The 21544-nt window shown below is 39.4% G+C and overlaps 1 protein-coding gene across 3 annotated transcripts in view; it reads right to left on the bottom strand.

Annotated features, from left to right (window-relative positions):
- The window catches only part of lmo3 (LIM domain only 3), a 60519-nt gene extending 39210 nt beyond the window's left edge, over nt 1-21309 (bottom strand). Inside the window, exons 1-2 of one of the 3 annotated variants that reach the window (XM_047390289.1) lie at nt 21050-21309; nt 16389-16602 (exon numbers count right to left, since the gene is read on the bottom strand). In XM_047390289.1, coding sequence (XP_047246245.1) covers nt 16389-16594 — 206 coding nt within the window. In that variant the 5' untranslated portion in view covers nt 16595-16602; nt 21050-21309. Of the gene's footprint in view, nt 1-16388; nt 16603-19283; nt 19712-21049 lie in introns of those variants that run through there. The other 2 variants (XM_047390288.1, XM_047390287.1) reach the window with 2 other exon arrangements.
- Nucleotides 21310-21544: the final 235 nt, after the last annotated feature.

The raw sequence follows: 21544 nt of genomic DNA, 5'->3' as shown, positions 1-21544 counted from the left end.
CAGAGTGCAGGGCCGAGATCAGGCAGTGGTTAATGGGGAAGTCCCAGTCCAGCTGCCCAGTTAGCTTAGCTTAGCACTCAGGCCTGCCTGTAAGCAGAACTCCGCTGCTCCAAAAACTCATAAAAAACATTTCAAAGTAGGCTCATTCTGACTGAACAACTGAATGGACAACTGACTGCACAGATTATATATTGAGCTGTATTTTCTCGATTAAAAAGACCTTAAAACTCCTTTTTGTGACAAATTAATGGTATAAAAACGAATAATTTGTACAGTAACCTGCGCCTTTACTGAAGCTGCTGTTGCCAAGCCTCGCTCCACACAACTTAGCCCCTTTAACAAATCCCTGGGAAGCTGAAAAGACCATCTTCAGAGCTGTACCATTTATCTGTGAAAATAAAGTAAATTTGGATAAAAAACACGACCTGGGTTTTCAGAAGCCTGGGGCTTTGTATAAGCAAAGGGGCTTTTGTTTTGTTTTTTATCTGCCACTATGCCAGTCCACCCCTGCTGATGCTATACTGCATGACTTCTTGCCATTGCATACCAGCTACTGACAGGGTGAGGAATCATGAGTCCCACGTTGACACACCATGGTCTGGCAATGATAAGGATTCCTTCAAAAAACTCCTGGATCCAGATGATGCTCACCACCAAAATCTAATCATCTGTTCATTGTCCTAATACACACCTTGTCTGAATATTTTATCCAAATCAATTCATAGCGTTTTGAGATATTTTGGAAACAGACAGATGGATAGATGGACAAATGGACAGAAACACAAAGAAAAACACAACCTCCTTGGAGGAAGTAATAATTCAGCTTCAGGTTAAATGCACTCAGAAAGTGCAGACCTCTGCCAAGGCCACTGCATGTCAGCTGCTGACAGGGTGAGGAATCATGTACGAATTCCAAGTTGTCGCACCATGGTCTGGAAATGACAAAGAATCCTTCAAAAGAAGTCCAGAGGAGGTATGAACAACACTCATTTCACTATTGTTAAGTGATACATATGTAACAGCATAAAAATCACTGTTATCAGTTAAAGTCCAGCATCAATGCTACCATTATTATTGATAGTAGTCGTTGCAATATTTCAGATGAATGACACATCAACACAATCAGAATATCTTCTACCAGGCATAAATTACAGTCTACAACATGAACACACAATGCATCTAGCACCTGTTGTTTTTATGAGCAGAAAGGATACTGTGAGCAGTTTTATTAAGCTGTGTGCTTTCTGAAACTCAGAATGTCTTATATCCTGATTAGAGCTTTTGTTATTAATGCTATAAAATACAGGCATAAACGCAGGCTGATCCCTTCTAGGTTTGACATGTTCAAAAGGATGTTCGAAAGATTTTAAAGGCACTTGATCCTAAAAAATAAAAATAATCAGAAGGCCTGGAATATGTACCCACTTATTTTTACACCTAGCTGCAGACATAGTAGCAAAACCAGTACATAATATATTTAATTTTTCAATTTAACAAAATGGTATTCGTGATGTCTGGAAAACTGCTTATGTTCTAAAAAGTGGTGACTCTTCACTTCTGAATAACTACAGGCAGATGTTGAATCTTTAAATTTCAGCCAAAGTTCCAGAAAAATTGATAAATGACCAACTGAAGAATTATTTGTATTTAAATGATATACTTTCAAATTAGTCTGGTTTTAGAAAGAAGCATAGTACAATCACTGCAACCAATAAGGTTATAAATGACAATATAGAGGCCTTAGATGCCAAAACCCATTTCCCTTGACATTTCTAAGGCCTTTCACAATGTTAAACACGACATTTTGTGCCAAAAACTGTGTGACACTGGCTTGACCGACCATGCTCTGAGTTGGTTTCATAATTAGTCAAACTGAAAACAATGTTCATGTCAATTGATCCTCTTCGGGTCTTTCAAATATTATTAATGGTGTACCTTAAGGGTCAATGTTGGGAGGTGGGTCAATATACACAGGGTTCTCTCCATCTGTATGCTGATGATACCATTGTTTATTGTTATGCTTGTACTGTTGCTCTTGTTTTTGAGTTTCTGCCGTCTGCATTTGATATAATTTATTTCAGTTTATTTATACTGGTCCTTCTCAAAATATTAGCATATTGTGATAAAGTTAATTATTTTCCATAATGTCATGATGAAAATTTAACATTCATATATTTTAGATTCATTGCACACTAACTGAAATATTTCAGGTCTTTTATTGTCTTAATACGGATGATTTTGGCATACAGCTCATGAAAACCCAAAATTCCTATCTCACAAAATTAGCATATCATTAAAAGGGTCTCTAAACGAGCTATGAACCTAATCATCTGAATCAACGAGTTAACTCTAAACACCTGCAAAAGATTCCTGAGGCCTTTAAAACTCCCAGCCTGGTTCATCACTCAAAACCCCAATCATGGGTAAGACTGCCGACCTGACTGCTGTCCAGAAGGCCACTATTGACACCCTCAAGCAAGAGGGTAAGACACAGAAAGAAATTTCTGTACGAATAGGCTGTTCCCAGAGTGCTGTATCAAGGCACCTCAGTGGGAAGTCTGTGGGAAGGAAAAAGTGTGGCAGAAAACGCTGCACAACGAGAAGAGGTGACCGGACCCTGAGGAAGATTGTGGAGAAGGGCCGATTCCAGACCTTGGGGGACCTGCGGAAGCATTGGACTGAGTCTGGAGTAGAAACATCCAGAGCCACCGTGCACAGGTGTGTGCAGGAAATGGGCTACAGGTGCCGCATTCCCCAGACCTGGGCTACAGAGAAGCAGCACTGGACTGTTGCTCAGTGGTCCAAAGTACTTTTTTCGGATGAAAGCAAATTCTGCATGTCATTCAGAAATCAAGGTACCAGAGTCTGGAGGAAGACTGGGGAGAAGGAAATGCCAAAATGCCAGAAGTCCAGTGTCAAGTACCCACAGTCAGTGATGGTCCGGGGTGCCGTGTCAGCTGCTGGTGTTGGTCCACTGTGTTTTATCAAGGGCAGGGTCAATGCAGCTAGCTATCAGGAGATTTTGGACCACTTCATGCTTCCATCTGCTGAAAAGCTTTATGGAGATGAAGATTTCATTTTTCAGCACGACCTGGCACCTGCTCACAGTGCCAAAACCACTGGTAAATGGTTTACTGACCATGGTATCACTGTGCTCAATTGGCCTGCCAACTCTCCTGACCTGAACCCCATAGAGAATCTGTGGGATATTGTGAAGAGAACGTTGAGAGACTCAAGACCCAACACTCTGGATGAGCTAAAGGCCGCTATTAAAGCATCCTGGGCCTCCATAAGACCTCAGCAGTGCCACAGGCTGATTGCCTCCATGCCACGCCGCATTGAAGCAGTCATTTCTGTCAAAGGATTCCCGACCAAGTATTGAGTGCATAACTGTACATGATTATTTGAAGGTTGACGTTTTTTGTATTAAAAACACTTTTCTTTTATTGGTCGGATGAAATATGCTAATTTTGTGAGAAAGAAATTTTGGGTTTTCATGAGCTGTATGCCAAAATCATCCGTATTAAGACAATAAAAGACCTGAAATATTTCAGTTAGTGTGCAATGAATCTAAAATATAGGAATGTTAAATTTTCACCATGACATTATGGAAAATAATGAACTTTATCACAATATGCTAATATTTTGAGAAGGACCTGTATAACGCCAATTCACAACACATGTTGCCTCAAGGCACTTCACAAAAGTCAGGTACATACATTCCAATTAATCCTAACCATTGAACAGTGCAGTCAGATTCAGTTGTTTATTCAAATTATATAAAACGTTTTCTATCTAAGGAAACCCAGCAGAATACATCGAGTGAGGGACTTGTAGCAGTCACTCCTCCTGGATGAGCATGTAGAGGCGACTGTGGCTCAGTAGGAAGAGTAGTTGTCTTGCATTCCGAAGGTTGTGGTTTGATTCCAGCTTCCTCCTGCCATATGTTGATGTGTCCCTGGGCAAGGCACTTAACCTCAAGTTGCCTGCTGATCTGCGTATTGGTGTATGAATGTGTGAGTGTTGGTGAGTGCGATTGGGTGAATGTGACTCTAGTGTAAAGCGCTTTGAGTGGTCTGCGTGACTGGAAAATGCTATATAAGTTCAGTCCATTTACCATTTAGAGACAGTGGACAATCACTAGTGTTGCCTTTGCAGCAATTCCTCAAACTGAGCATGCATGTAGCGACAGTGGAGAGGAAAAACTCCCTTTTAACAGGAAGAAACCTCCAGCAGAACCAGGCTCAGTGTGAGCAGCCATCTGCCACGACCGACTGGTCCAATCACAAAACAAGTCACGTTTCTCTTTTAATGCCAGGTGTTTTTGCTACCACCTTTTTGGCGTTTTTGGACTATGGTGACATTTCATGTACGGATTCTTCACACAATTCTCTTCATTTAATAGATTCAGCTTATCATGGAGCTCTAAGATTCATAACTGGATGCAGATATGTTACCCATCATTGCACTTTGTATTCTTTACTTAGTTGGTTATCACTGTCTTTGCATGTTTTTCATTGATGCATTTTTATCTATAAGTCCATTCTTGGTTTATTGCTTCTGTATTTGTCCTCTTACATGTCACCTAAACACACCAATTACAGTCTATGATCCCAGATTGTCATTGCTCTCTGTATTCGGTCTGCACAGATTTGGGAAAAACAGCTTTCTCTTACTCTGCACCTTCAACCTGGAATCATCCTGAACAGAACTGAAACAGTCTGATTAAATTTATCTTCGTGATTTTATTACTGATTTAAAAAATCTTAACCCCTAACCCAACAATGCCAGAGTTCTTGATCTTGTTTTTAATTTTTTTTGTGTAATTATTTAGTACTTAAACATTGTGACAGTGTTCTGTATGAGTTTTTATATATGTTCAAGCCACCATTGCAGTGCACGTTATACTGAAATCTTACCTGAACCGCTTAGCATTAGTCATCTCTGTGTTTTAGCTCAGTGCAGTCTCCTCCGGCTCGCAACACGCATTCTCCAACGGGGTTCCAAAATTATAAATAGAAAGTCGCAAAATCTGTGTTGAATGAGCCTCACAATGGCAGAGGTGTAAGAACGGCACAAATATGCAGAACAGAGGGGCTGCTTGCAGGACTTCAACAGTTGTTTTCCACCATTTCCCGGTCTGTGCTCTGTCCCGCCCCAGTCATTTCTGTCCAATGGAGGCAATGATTGTCACCCGCGTGGCTTTGTTTACAAGTTATAATTTACTTGCAAAAGGTACAATGTGAATGCGAACCGTGCCAAAAAAAAAAAAAAAATCCGCTTTTGGTCCGGACAAAACAAGTGGACCAATGGACTATCCTGGTGTGAATACACCCTAAAAGAACCAATGCTAAGCAGAAGCCACAGCAGCCGTCTTTATAGCATAGCTCATTCACTCCGCACTACAATCGGCCCTAGAACACCACCAGCACTCATATGTACATTAGTATTTATATTAATGGTAATTCAAAGGTACATACACTACCAGTCAGAATCTTTAGAACACCTTTCTCATTTAATGTTTTTTCTTTATGTTTATGACCATTCACATTGTATGTAGATTCTAACTGAAGCCATCAAAACAATGAATGAACACATATGGAATTATTTAGCGAACACAAATTTGCAAAATAACTTTTAATAAGTTTTATATTTTAGATTCCTTAAAGTAATGACTGAAATATTAACCTTTGGGGCGTGGTGCTGATGGTGTAGGGGTTAAGCATGCGACCATGTACAGAGGCTACAGTCCTCGAAGAGGCTGTCCCAGATTCGAGTCCCGGACCTGTTGACATTTGCTGAATGCCTCCCCCTCTCTCTGCCCCTCTTTCCTGTCTGCCTACTGTCAAAAAAAAATAAGGGCCACTAGTGCCAAAAAAATATCTTTGAAATATTAACCTTTGTCCATCTCTCAATGAACCTCTGGGAAATTCTTTCAGACTCTGGAAAACTATTTCAGGTGGCCTCCTCATGAAGCTCATGGAGAGAACGCCAAGAGAGCAAAGGTGGCTATTTTGAAGAATCTAAAATGTATAACCTATTTACAGTTATTTCACACTTTTTGTTTACTATGTAATTCCATGTGTGTCCATTCATAGATTTGTTGCCTTTGGCAAAGAATGAAAATGAAGAGACCCATTAAGTGTATCTAAAACTTTTGACCGGTATTGTATGCGGCTTAAAGGAGTTGCACGTGAAACATTGTAATACAGATATTTGTGTGTATGCACGCTTCATACATGAGACCCCAGGTCTCGGGTGTCTGTCCAGGGTGTGCCCCCCAGGAACGTATAAGAAGGTATACCTTATATATGGATGGATGGGTTACTGACAACACAAAATAACTGATGTTTATAATTAGACTGTTTTATTGCAGGGGCAAAATACATGATACTGATATACTTATAGCATTTTTAGTATACTTAAAGAGCACTAATACTGTATATGTGACAATACAGTGTGCCATTTAGTGTGCTTTAACAAAGACTAAACCTTTTCTGGATCTTAAAGCACAAATGGGAGTTTATGAATTATCAATTGCTAATTTAAACAAAAGTGAAACACAGAATGTGTTGTTGTAGAGCCTAGGTCTATAGGAGCCAAGTAAAAAGTAAGTTCTGGGCTTATTGTCTATTAACCTGGCAAGACATGCCTTCGTGCCCTTCATTATTGAATAAAAAGCTGTGGTAGACATTAGACATAGCAGAGCTGGCCTAAATCTTTTAGCAAGCAGAGAATTGTAAGAAAAGCTCATAACAAACTACATTCAGCTTCTTTCAGTTCCCCTTAGAACACATCTATTGTCATCAAGTGAGTGGGCAGTGTTCAGGGGTTATAGCTGCTTCAGGCTTTATGTTCTTTGTGTAGCTTTTTATTTTAAATTTTTAGCTCTACAACTGGGAGAATACAAATGACTCACCCTAGGTAGAACAATCTTTAGCCTCACAATGGCCTTAAAACACTGCTTTATTATTTAACTACTTCTGTTCCGTCAAATGCTTCTTCTGCAACTCTGACTCCTTAGTTAGAAATCATACTAAAATGACCTGATCATGGTTGGTTAAAAATAAAATATGTTCTCTCCAGTTCTGGATTATAGCCCCAATGGTGATCATTGGAACATGAGAAGTTCAGGAATATGTCTGTTACCAGTGCCGTCAGAATGTTTTGCAACAATAAGGGTCCAACAATCTTGAGACCTCTTTGGTTTAACCCATCAATATATACTTTTTGCGCAATACCTTGGTAATGGGCGCAGTTGGTAGCACTGTTGCCTTGCAGCAAGAAGGTCCTGGGTTCCAGTCCTGGTTGGAGTTTGCATGTTCTCCCCGTGCATGCATGGGTTCTCACCGGGTTCTCCGGCTTCTTCCTTCTTCCCACAGTCCAAAGACATGCCTGTTAGGTTAATTGGTCTCTCTAAATTGCCCTTAGGTGTGTGAATGGGTGTGTGCATGGTTGTTTGTGTGTTGACCTGCAGTGGACTGGCGACTTGTCCAGGGTGTACCCAGCCTCCCACCCATAGACTGTTGGAGATAGGCACCAGCTCCCCCACGACCCACTATGGAAGAAGCACTACAGAAAATGACTGACTGACTGACCTAGGTAATGAGAAACATTAGTTATGATGTAAGCAGATGATATTATTTGCACTGATAGGGTGCAGATTTCAGCTGGTTCTTTGGCTTTTGGCATATTTTTTCATCATATGTTCTAATATTTATTCCCTGTGCCATTCCACTTTATTTCTTTGTATGTGTGGATTACTTGGATATTTCCCATCAACAGGGGTAAATTTAATGTCAAAAGCCCCGTTAGAATTATATTTACTGGCAAAAACGAGGATGTGTTCAATACGTATTCTCCCTACCGTAGTGCAGCAGTGGTCTACTCTGCAACCCCAGAATCAGAACCAAACACGGAGAAGCAGAAATCAGATCTTATGCTCTACTAATCTGGAACAAACTTCCAGAAAACTGCAAAAATGCTGAATCCCTGAGTTCTTTTAAATCAAGGTTAAAAACCCATTTGTTCAGTTTTGATTGTTCTATTTAAGAAATTAACTAAAACATACTGCGCTAGCTAATGCATTAGCTAATCAAACAGAAGAAGGTAAAGACATGTTTAATTAGGTTGTGTTTAAATGAATTTGCAGACTGAGAGTTTATTCTAACCTTTCCAACAGTTTCCTCCACAGTTGAGCTAAATAACATTAGCAGGTGTGTTCTGACGTTACTAGTTGAAGTTAGCATATGATCTGTAGCTTCTTATAGATCTGTTTCACTGTTTGTGTTTTATTGTTACTGTTGAAAATAAAATTCACTCCATATTATGTCCATTATTGTTTATAATTGGCATTCTTATAATTGGCACAAACAGGTGTCTCTGCAAAAGAAATTTCTGTCAGTTATTTTCTCTTATTTGTTTTTTGTTACATAGAAATACGTCTGTCACTGTATTCCTGTTTTAAATCACTGAAAAAGATAAATTAGCCAAGATGAAGCTTTTCGATTTTTCTTATCTCTTATATTTCATGGGTTGCACAAAAATATATTTTTGTGCAACAGTCTGACAAAGTTCATAAAACAAAGAAATTTTAGAATGTGTATCAAATGTGTCAGATATGTCAACTTTGTCATGTCAGTTTTCCTACAGGGGGGATAAATGCAAACTTTAAAAATTCTTTAACAATTAACAGTTTGCCTTAAAATTCAGAAAATTAGCAGTATGAGTACTGAATCCAGATACCTAATAAAGTGGATAGACATTTTGCAGTTTGGGCTGCAGTATGAGTTTAAGCAGAGAGTAATAATAATAATAATAAAAATAATAATAATAATACAAAAAACAATATGGTTCCCTGCTCTGCTGGAGCAGGTGAACAAACATGCTTTGCATGCCCTGTACTGCCCATTCCGCTTGCTTGGAACCCTAAATACTTCACAACCATGATGTAAAATGAAAGGAAGGAAAATACATTTTTATTTACATTAATAAACAAGGGTATACAAGATGACTGCAGATTACAAGGTTGGTTCTGAAAGAACAATAAATATACAGTAAACCTTGTTGCCATCTGTATGCTGGAAGGCTCTCCAAACTGTTATTAAATCTAGCTATGTTGTAGGGGAGTTTGCTTACATTCACAGTTTTTCGTAAAACCAGTGTAGAGGAAAATTGAAGTCGGATTAAAGAGTGAATGAATAGACAGAGATAAAGTGTGCTTTTTAAATGCTGTCTTTAAAATGGGTTTCTGGAATTTACAGTTTTCCATTACAACTGAGGCTTGACAAAGCTGTTGAGCAAAAGCTTTGTCAAGTCTCGACCTGGCCTTGGAATAAAGAACAGTATTCCACTGTGTGGTGACACTCAGTAGGCCAGAGTACAGCTGTCTCCATTTTCTTAGCAATTTTCAACTTCAAAGTGTTGTTCTGACTACTGCGCCCCCTCCCCCATGGGTTTCCAAACATTATCGGGTTGTGCTGTGTAAATTACACATCAGCATAAATAGTGGAATCACACTATCAACAGCAGCATTAGTGGAAAGAGTGCTTCAAAGGGATCATTTACTGATGGAATGATTTAACTTTTGTTGATGATGTTCAGGGACAGTGGAGCACATATCAAGTTCCAAGAGATAAAACCTATAATTATGCTTGGAGTTACATGTCTATAAAGGGATAGCTTGGTCTGACATGCATAGAGACATATAAAAATTTTTCTTTGATCAACTTACTCAAACACACAGGAATTGTTGCAGCATAATGTTTCCCCTTTTGTTAGTTTTTTTCCTATTTTGTGCATATGTTGTTGTGCAGCAGTACCATTTGGCTACTAGCTCGATCACATCACTCAGTGCTGCAGAGCCCTGAAGAATTCTATTAACCTTGGTTATGTCATGCCTAATAATATGCCACCCTGCTAATCAGCATGGGGTTGGCATAGAGTAAAGATTGAAGTATATTATGAATGCCCATCTCATTTATTTTGCCAGCACACTCTGCAAATCAACTAAATGTAATATATTTGCCCCCCTTAATACTGCACATAAAAAACACCTGTGGTAGCTCCTAGTATACCAACATGTGCAGGTATTTGTACGTGTAGGAGAGTCAGCTAAATATGCAATGAAGGTGGACAAAGATGAAAGACCCATTGCCATATGGAATACAGGTGCATTTCAATAAAAATATGAAAACGTAAAATAAATACAAAAACATATTAAATAACAGCAATAAAAAAGGCTTTTAATACATAAATGTTATGTTATGGCCATGTTAAAGCCTAAACAATCATCAGAAAGATTATGGACTTGACTGTTATCTAGCAGACAGTCACTGACTGCTGGATAACAGTCAAGTCATGATCAACCATGGTCATGATCAACCATGACTGCATACATAGTCCTGTCCACACTTGTGGAAAGTTGAGTGGAATGATAAAGTTTACAAAAACGTGCACAGGCATAATGGGAGCCTTTAGAGGATTGTGAAGCAACGCCCATTCAAGAGTCTGGGGAAGATTTACAAGGTGTGGACTGCAACTGGAGTATGAAATAATGGTTCCAGAGTCTGGCGGAAGAGTGGAGAAGCACATAATCCAAGTCACAGAGGTCCAGTGTGATGTTTTCACAGTCAGTGAAAACTTGGGGAGCCATGTCATCTGCTGCTGGTAGTCCTTTGTGTTTTACCAAGTCCAAAGTAAGCACAACCTTAATATCAACAGAACCAAAGACATCCATGCCATGCCACGTTGCTGTTTTGTAATGGTGTTGACCCTTAGTGTACAGGAGAGCCAGGTGCGACACTTGATGCTGCCATATTTATTTTTTATTTTTGCAACATTTCATGGAAAGGAGATCCTACAAATTACTGAGCAAAGATAATGTACAGTACGTTGACAGACTATACAACACACCCATATTTTTGTTTTTATTGTTTTTTTAATTATTTGTCTTATGTGAGTCTTATTTTCTAAGAAACTGAATTTTGGGTTGCATTAGCTGTAAGCCATAGTCATATAATTAATAAACATAAAAAAATAAAATATAACACTATGTGGAATGAAACTATGTGACATGTAACCTGCACTTTCTGAAATAAATTACTGAAATAAGTTAGCTTTTCTGAGATATTCTAATGTCTTAAGATGCATCTCTATATACAGACAATATTCATAAAATGTTATTGCAAATTTTATGTATATTAGTAACTCAGTTCACTAAGTGAAACACATTATATACATTATTGTTTTCAAGCCTTTATTTCCAGTAATTTCAGAAACTGGCTATGGTAGGAAGGTAGTGCATTTTGGACCCTAAAATACACACTTGTTCAGAAGAAGGGATTACTGCTAAGCCAGGCACTCAATGCAGTTGGCTGGGTTTCAATGGAGAAAAAAACATATACGAATAATAAACTGAACTTGAGATGACATCTGTTGTAATTTGGTGATACATAAATAAACTGAACTGATTTGAACTAAAAGTTTTGTAGTGGACGGGAGCTAAACATTTAATACTGGTGGAATATTCTCAGCATTTTGTTTCACTTTACATTCATCTTGAGATAATATAGATCCATTGATCATTACAAATTGCTGTTGAGTTGGTCTTATTTTCTCTCTTGGGAAAGAAGAATGGTTGGGAGACTATTCTAGCTACAGATTTTCATTCAGTTTGGAGTTGCAGTTTTTGGCTTTTAAACCATAACAGCTAGATTAATGTTGTTTTGGTCTGGTTCTGCTATGCTTCATGGCATTTTGGGACAGAGATCTGTGTTCCCAGATCAATGTAGCACCACTGCAAGAAGAGGAGCTACTCCACACACATAATAAAAGGCCTAGGTAGATAAAAAGTTACCCGAAAATCAAGTTTTGGGGAAAAGGCATTTAGGAAACATACAGTTGAAACACATCCTTTAGATTTCTGAAGTCATTTAAACCTGAAGACCATGGTGGTCCACAGTTATAATAAATGAAACACACACCTGCTGAGCAAAACATGCTGCTTGTATCTGACTACAGAGACAGTCTGAAAAGACTACAGCTGATTTCACAGGCAATGTGTGTTGCTTCCACACCTGTTTATTTTTATGTGTTGCACAACGGCAGAATGGGGCTGTACCAATCCAAGCTGAGCAATGTGCAGAGAGCAGCACATTGCTTTCCTTTGGAAGGCACCCAAGTTCAAATTTAAGTTCATTTGAACTTCAGTGCAGAGCTCTGAAGAGATATCTCAGTGAGTCTGATCAGAAGGAATCAGGTTTGTGCGTGGATCATTGTGAGCTGATTATTCCATCTTTCTAAAGCCAGAAGTTGTTTTGTTTGTTTTTGAAGCATTGTGGTAGGCTGTTACTTTGCTCCCCACTCAGGCTCAAGTAAACACAGATGTGGTTGTTGTTTAGGCATAACAGTTTAAAATACTAAACTCTCTCAAGTCAAACGTGCTACTGATTATTCTTTCTTCTCCACCTCATAATCAATATAAATAAGCCAAAGCTTTTCTATAACAAGTAGATAAATGCTTTGTTCAGACTGTAGCCTGAGAGAAACTGCTGTCTCATTTGGTCTCTAATGCTCCTTTTGCACTAGTCCCTACCTAAAGCGGTTCGCGAGGTCGAATCACTTTTTCAGCTCTTCAATTTCTAACAGTTATGAGGAACCATTACTGTTTTTAGTACCTGCTTGGCTTGTGGTTCCAACCATTCAGTCACAGTGAAAATGCGACGTCAGAAGACTGTCAGTCACTGATTGGATGGGGGGCAGCATCACTAGTCACAGCATATTTCACTAACTAATATCTTAAACTGTTATATCTTTTAACGCTGGGCTTATTGTGTACATGACCACTATAGCAAGCAAGCATTAGGTAGCGTCAGTTTATTCTCATACATTCTCAAGTTCATTTCCTTCCATTTGATACCACATGGCTTCCATCTCTCTCCTGTAGTTATACACAGTGCATCGGGTCTCGCTGCCCAGAGAATTCCTTGGCTCTTTTCTTTGACTGAGTCTGACAACAGCCATAAACGGAGCAGCAGTCTAGGCTGTTGTGTTTTTATGTCTCTAAATCACATCACTTCGGACCATGGGGTCTCCTTGCTATTAACGATCTGTAATGGAAAATGAATCAAACTGTGTTCAACTGACCTGACCCAAATAGATACTAATAGGAAAGGGGCATCAGCAACCAGTATCACCAAATGTAGGTGCTATTTTGAGGTGTTTGCCCTTCTTCCCCACTCTAAGCCGAACTCAGCACCAGTGTTAGCATACTAGGCTACGTTACATGTCGAAGTTGCCTAAGGCAGAGTATAAATCTATGGCATAGTCTTCATTTAAGTTTTTAGAATATTTATAACATCCCTTTACATAAGATTACATTTTCAACTTTGTAGTATTTGAAAGAAACTTCAAATATCTTTGTTTTTCCAGGCATGCTCACAAATGACCAAACCCAAGGAGTCAGAATTACTGCAAATTTAGAGTTGAAATAGAGCATGAATGAACAACAGACTTTTGGCCTTATTTCTTGTAGAGCTTTTTCTGTTGTGTAGTGTTATAATATGAGGTGTAACACTTTCTATTAACACTAACCCAACTAACCCACACACACTTTTCTTATGAACTGGAAAATACAACAGAAAAAGTTCAGGGAAGCCACAACATCATCTACAGTTATGTTAAAAAGAAAGTACAGTCAGTTGCAGGGTTGTTTACTCACACATCATGTGTACCAAACCACACACCACAAATTTGACCATGTCATTTTTAATTAAACAAAGATGGTCAAAGTAAAAGAAAGTTTTCCCTTAAAATCCCAGAAACATGCAAACGTATAAACCAACGGAATGTAAATGGAGAGTGGCTTCTTTGAACTATGACTGTGGTACGTTATTTTGGTATTCTCTAGCTTTCTTTGCCCAAATACAATCTTTATCATCTTTTTATATGACCAACATGACGTTAAAGCAGCTCTTGTTCACATTTCTACTGTTATTGTCAGAAAGCAAAAGTAGGAGTGGTGGCCTAGTGGTTAGAGCAGGAGGTTTGTGTTCCGGAGGGGTACATAAGGGGCTGGGTTTGTATCCCACAGATTGCCACTCTGGGTCCCTGAGCAAGACCTTTAGCCCCAGAATGCTCCCTGGGCGCTGCACAACGGCAACCCACTGCTCCCTATAAGGGATGGGTTAAATGCAGAGGGTCTAATTTCCCCTTGGGGAGCAATAAAGTATCAATTATTATTATTATTAGAAACTTGGAAATTAAAACATAAACCAAGTGATCGCGGGTTTCAACTGCGATCACTTTGAAAGCACTATAGATTTTCAAGCTGTAGCTGACTTTATTTTGGCATCAGCTCATAAAACCTCCACATTAGTAATTAAAAGATGTCTGCATTGTAATTTTAGTAAATCTTACATGTATGATGAATGAAGATTTAAGATAAGAGGAGGTATAAAGATGTGGGTGTGACCACCAGTAAATATACAGCTGAGTACCAGGAACTATCCAGAAATACTGGCTACTTTTTTATGTATAAAAAAATTATTTCAGTTTACAGCTGTTCACTCCTTAATGGAATAAGGTTTAGTGACAATAAACCATGCTCAGATCCAGTACAGTATGTAAAAACAGCCTTGTTAGGTTCAAAGTTCTCAGACAATATAAATGTCATTTATAATTGCACTTTATTTGAATAAGTGCAACAATATCCTCAAATTTAAAAAAAATTCAATTTGTTAAATCTGAAAAATAACAAGTAGATCTTGAAATAGAATTCCTACATAAAATAATTTTTGAGCTAAAGATAATTTGTTTATTTTGAACAAAATCTTATTTTAACTGTTGCACCAAATTTAGATTCTATTCTCCTGGTTTGTAATAGAAAATAGTGTATTAATCACCACTCCAAATTACGATAGTTAATGACATTTAATGTTAAGAGGCCTATGATTTGAATGATGAACAAAAATTATTTTGGTTCACATTTCTTGGAAAATTTGACAAATTTTGGGGCATATTTGAAGCTTTTTGTAGCCATAGGTTCTACCTAATTATCAGATTTAGATTATTACCATGATTACATTCCTTTTCAAAAATGAAAAAAATATTTAGATCAAAGGAAAAATTACTACTACAGAAAAACAAACACCGACACACAAACAGATAAATAAAGCAACATCAGAATTTTAAAACAAAGCAACTAAACATAAATGAATTTTACTAATCAAAAATCTAAAAAAAGTGTAAACAAACAAAGAAAAACACAGCAGTTTCATGGAAGACTATCCATGCATCCATTTTCTATACCCGCTTCTTTCATACAGGGTCACGGGGGAGCTGGTGCCTATCTCCAGCAGTCTACAGGTAAGAGGCGTGGTGCACCCTTGACATGTCAGTCCATCGCAGGGCAACAGAGACACATAGGACAAACAACAATGCACAAGCCTATTCAGACCAATTAACCTAATAGTCAAGTTTTTTAACTGTTTAAGGTAGCCGGAGTAATCTGCGAGAACCCACACATGCATGGGGAGAACATGCAAAATCCATGAAGAAACGCCCCTGGCCGGGAGTTGGACACAGAACCTTCTGGCTGCAAGGCAACCGTGCTGCCAACACCATCATGAAAGACTAACTTAAGTACATTTTGTTAGGAATAACCTTTATTATTATGCTCATAGCTGTTTTTCCCATTTATACCATAGTGATATAAAGCATAAGTTCTGTTTCCCTTTTGTTAGAATAGGATAAGAATGCTCATCGGCACACATTATAAGGATAAATGGCCCAAGGTTTGTCATGCACGTCCTGAGGCTGGGGCACTGGGGTTGATAGTGGAGCAGCTGGTTTGATTAGAAAGCCACAGCACACTTAGATTAAGTATGGACACCCGCTACTACACTATCTAACAGATAGACACCACAATGGTGACACATAGTCTACTGATAATCACCGAGGGAGGGCACATCCATTGCATCGGAGTGCCAGATATAAAAACTAGATGTGACCTTCTATGGAGGCTCTTCGTCATCCTTACACAGAAGGCGACGGTCCGAGACGGGAGCCTCAGCGCTGATCTCTGTAATCATTCCTCTGCCTTAATTTAGATTAAAGGAGCTAAAAGTTAGAAACTGGTTGAGAGTCGTTCCTTTAAGAGTCAGTGTTAGATGAAGTGTGTGATTTCTTCTGGGGACCAAGGACCGGAGGAGCTCCGAGACGTCTGACCGCCAACAGGGTGCGGTAGCTCGGACAATTTGTTCTTCACTGTGCAACATTAAAAGCTAAAACTCTAAATAAGTGTAAAGTAATTTTAGTGAATTAGATCTCGGCATGCTGTTTAAAACAGTAAGGTGCAGAGTAGTGAGAAGATGTCAGGTCTTTCTTACCGTAGGTAGTCTCTCCGGCACAGGATGAGGTTGGCTTTGGTGTACAGCGTGGAGCCCACCTCACCCAACCTGCAGTCACAGCAGGCACACTTGAGGCAGTCCTCATGCCAATATTTATCAAGAGCCTTCAGCAGGTAGCGGTCCTTGATCTTCCGGTTACAGCCAGCACAGCCTTTTGGCTTTGTGTCCGGCTGGACGGTGAGCATTTGTATACCTGGAAGAAGAGGCAGACTCAATAAACACTGAAGCAGTGGTGCACCCTTAAAAGGTACTGCATTATACCTTTTACTTTTTAAAATTTTGTTCATTTGTTCTGTTCTTTGGATACATTTATTCAGAAACATACTACAAAAACTTAGCTGTATTAAAGATAATAGAGCTGAAGGGATGGTCAGGAGTGTGACATGTTGCTCAAATGTGCAACAGTGTTTGAAACATGTTAAACCAACAAAAGAAAAATTTCGGTTTATAAAATCTAACATAACTTAAAGCTTAAATAATGTATTTTTGCTCTAAACACAGTGATACAAATGCTGCCTTTCTAGGCTATACTGGTAATGCATATAACACATAAACATACTATCCAAATTGAATTTGAATACCATTTTAAAAAGCTATATTTTCTTTGCATATTTCTTTTAACTAAATTATACTGTTTGTGTCATTAGGTGAGCTGGTTATAACATATTATAGTGAGATATTATATATTTCATCATAAATAATATGTAACTGGTAAATATAGGTGTGGTTATTATGTAAAATCAGTAAATAAATATATTTATTTTTACTTATATTTTTTCAGTCATATTTGATCAACTAAAATGATTTTTTTTATTTGGTTATAAAATATCATAACCGAATAAAACAATGGAAATGCATTTAAACACTGTTCCATACCACACCAAAAAGTGACAAAAATAGGTCAATCTGTTGTCAAATTTTCTGCTCTCCTAAGGTGGAATAAGAGACTAAACTGATCTGTTTAAACTAGACCCAACCCAGCCAATTTACAGTCACACATATCATTATATGCATTCTGGCTGACTTCTTTGTGTAACTTTAACACTGTATAAATATCGCGATTCGCTGGTTTTCTGATTGCTATTTTTTATTTAATTTGTAAAAAGTTTCAATATGAACCGCTGTGTTTTTGTGAACTCTATAGCTGCAGCTGCTTTCCTGGTGATTATTGTGTAAGACGAACTATTGATCTTAGTGTCTGCATTACATAAAGATTTCATTAGAAAATGTAGAATTTACACAAACTGTATCAACAGGAGTGAATTGAGCATGTTGAACACTGAAACATAAGATCATTACAAACAAACACGAAGCTCTGTTTGAACTGCCTTTCAGACCAACAGGCACGCACACACACATACATACACACACACACACACACACACACACACACACACAAAGCCACCATTTCCACTTTGGCCCATTTTAAGTTGACCTTATGTGTGTGTGTATATGTATGTGTAAAGGGGCGTGGTTCAGAGCAGTGCCGTGTATTGTTTAGCCTCAGCTCACTGTGGAGAGCCTTTGTTGATCCTGTGGGTGCTAGGAGGCGCTTCACAATGAGGCTTTAAATTAGTATTCTACTTCCATTCCCTGAGGAGCACCACAGCCTCACTCCCCTTTGTCCCCCATTCACAACACACTCACATACTTGTCTCTTCTTTAAAATGAAGTTGGTTAGTTTGGGTCACATTTAATTAATCAAACACCGGCGTCTGGAAGTGTTAGCCAATTTACTTTTAAATTTCCACTTTGATTTTGACATTTCTTTATTATTAATCTTGAAGCTAGTGGTTCATGCTAATTTCACAGCAGGAGACTGAAAGTTCCTCATGTGGTCCCTGGTTGTGATGTGTGTGAATGAAGTTATCCCTGCCGGGCAGGTCTGACTCCAAGAATCATGCCAACTGAACCCGATTCACGTCGTAACTGATCAGACTGCTTCTCTGTGTGGAATATTGGAAATCATATCATCATCATCATGTCATCAACTAACTAGAAATGTCCTAAAAATGTCCAAAGCATGCAAAACATGGTGGTTTTTTAGGCAATTAGAAGTTGCTCCCGACCACATACAAAGTGTGAAATGCAGGCTGCAGCTCTGTATAAAACAAATGTGCACAGGATCAAAGTGAAGTGCAACAGGATTTTCAGCTCATTTGTTCCAGTGCTGGCTGATGGTTTGTTAATTGGCTAGATTTAGACAGCAATGCGCTTCGGCTGCTGTCCACTAAGCACCGCTGATCCGTCCACCACCGTTAGCACTATTAAGCCCTGATACTCATTCCCAAAGCAAAGGAAGAGGGAGTTTGTAATCATGAGAGAGTGAGAGACATGGAACCGGTTTGTTCACTTGGCTTTTATGATTGCAGGGGAAGTTTGTCATATAAAGCCTGACTTTCAGTAAAGTGAAACGGAACATGGAGCAGCTCGGAAACCTGGGCTTGTGGCGCTGGCTCCACTCCGTCAGGGCGTCCAGGCATCTGTTGTGGCGCGTAGATATGCATCCAGCTGATGGAAACACGCTGACATTTTACCATCACTTTAATTACTGTTGCTATGGTAGCCCACAGTCAGATAAACCCAAAAGCACTGCTATTTTAAACGGACTGAATTTGTGTTACAATCACAAAACATTTCTTTCTTCGTTCTTTTGCGCTTATCAGGTATAAGAATGCAAATATATAATCACTTCCCATTTCTGTGATGATATAAGGTTATCTGTGAATGCGAGGCGGAAGGTTGGAGTAGAAGCAGAGGCAGGTCACGTCACCTTCCAGAAATACTAGGAAATGTTCTCAGAAAAATACCAAACACACATAACGCAGTCTGCGCTATTGTTCATTCAATGAATAGCCAAAGAAAGCCTCTTACCGAAACTTTGCTCCCTTTTCTGCATTTGCCGAGCCACTGGAGCACCCAAAGCACCACCATTCAACCAAAGGCACCGAGTTCGGAGAGCAGCTGTCTGCAAGCAGACTGAGACCAGGCTTTGTTAGACACAGAACAATCCAGCACGACGATCGACAGAAGAGAGAAGAGCAGAGAGAAACATCGGCCAACAAAACGCAGGCGGAGGAGCTGGAGCGAGGTGCCCGCTGCTATCCACACTCACATGGCGTGTGAGAGCACGTTTATCACCGATCGCAGATGCAGCCTGAGCGCAGAGAGGAGCTGGCCGCAAATGACAGGATGACAAAGAGATGCTTCCCCCCACCCCCTGCGATGCAGAGACCATCTGATCCGGCTGGCAGCCTAATCACAGTGGCTCCTGCTGCACGGTGCTTCGTCAATGGGCGCTTTCAACGCTCCACCAGGCAGGATCTGAAACATTCTTTATAAGCCCATTACTCATTATTTAACATGCTCTACCCATACTTTGTGTTCATTTACACACAGACTACTTTTTGGGTCTCATCATTTAAATTTTAATTTACAGCAACTTTTTAACAGTCACATTACCGAAAAATTGCCAAGCTTTGCGCCACTGAACATGCCCGGGGTGGATATTCTATAACCCGCACCAAAGGAAATAACGCGCAATGTCTGAATCAGAACGATCACTTCAGGAAGTGATGAGGCTTCATTCTTAAACAATCAAGACTACCCAGAAATCCTCAAACTCCAACAAAATACCACTCGCATCAGTTTACGTGATGCCTAAACTGTGAGCCCTCTTTTGCAAGGAAATGTGAGAGAGTAATCATACTTAAAATAAAGATATATATATATATATATATATATATATATATATATATATATATATATATATATATCCTGGACTACTTAGTTCAAACTGGCCTATTTGTTGAAATCCCCCTTTTTCTTAATTTTTAAATTGCAATTTCCTATACATGCTGTTAGAGGATGGAGTAATTCTTGGTTTTTTCTGTTCCTCGTCCATAAGTGGCCAAAGTTTAACTATAAAGTCCCTGCTACATCACTCACCCATCCCAATAGCCTTTTGGCTTCCTTTTGCACACCCATGTTGCTCTAATTCTCGGATAAATGCCGGCTGTTCTTTAACACTCCAGTACAGAGGAGGAGGGGATGGCAGTAGGAGGAGACACAAGTCAATAGTTGGCCTAAACTGCTGCGGTAATAAGATGGGTCATAAAATGCTCTCTGCGTGCTGTGATGAGTGATGAGATGCATTAAAGCTGACAGGGTATTACCTGCCAGTAATTACATGCCAGTAATTTTGTCATGGATTGAATTATTTTAAGACTGCCTATCTTGGTAACCATGCAATTTGCTGAAGTGTGTGTGTCCATGGGGGAGTGGGCTCCCACACCTCTCCCTTTTCCTTTCCACCTTCAATTAGCAAAGTCATCCTCTTTGTGAATGGAAGATGGAGACAGAAGGCGACATCAGTTGGAAACACCAGCATCCTACAAGCCACTCAGAGGGAGATTGTAGGTTTGTTTTATAGGCTTAAATATTCATGACCCCAGCTCTTTTCCTCTGTGTCCTAATAGGCTGTCAAACCTCAAATTCACTCTGGGGAAATGCAGGTGAAGACAGCTCCAGCAGAAGCCATGTGTGATTTTATGTTAATACCTGAAGTAGCTGTGTGCTGTCTGTGCGGCAGTTTTCTGCAGGAGGCGTTCTTGCACTGACAAAAGGGCATAAACTCCTACCTTGTAATGGGATACAGCCAGAGATGCCTAGGGATGCAGCTGCGGATGTTCCTAACTTGGAAACAAACTGTCCACGAGGCCACTTTCTCAAATTGAGTTAATTCCTGATCTTCTAGAGAAAACTTAGCAACCAAATCTAGAAGACAGTTGGAAAATCAGCCAAGAAGACTTCAAAGCGCCTTATAAAACAGTGCAGATCCTGGATTTTGCTCACAGTCGTCTTTCTCCCTTTGCTACTTCCTCTCCTTCTCCTTGCCCTGTATCTCTGTGTCTCTTTGGTTTTCTGACAGGAGAAGCGGTACAATATGGAGCCTCCCCTTCTATTTAAGCCCATCTACCAGGTCCCCAGTCGGCAGCACACTCCAGCTCATCCAAGAAGCTGACAAGCACTGTTAGGGAAAGCAGCGCATGTTGCTCTAATGGACCTCATTAAGCACTACTTACAGATGTTCTCTTAACATAATTGATCTGCAGTGAGTTGAGAGGACGGCAACC

This window comes from Girardinichthys multiradiatus, chromosome 17 (assembly GCF_021462225.1).
Source record: "Girardinichthys multiradiatus isolate DD_20200921_A chromosome 17, DD_fGirMul_XY1, whole genome shotgun sequence".
In the NCBI taxonomy this organism is placed as follows: domain Eukaryota; kingdom Metazoa; phylum Chordata; class Actinopteri; order Cyprinodontiformes; family Goodeidae; genus Girardinichthys; species Girardinichthys multiradiatus.
Note: the sequence above shows the minus strand (reverse complement) of the source record. Positions and strands in the feature narration are given on the sequence as shown.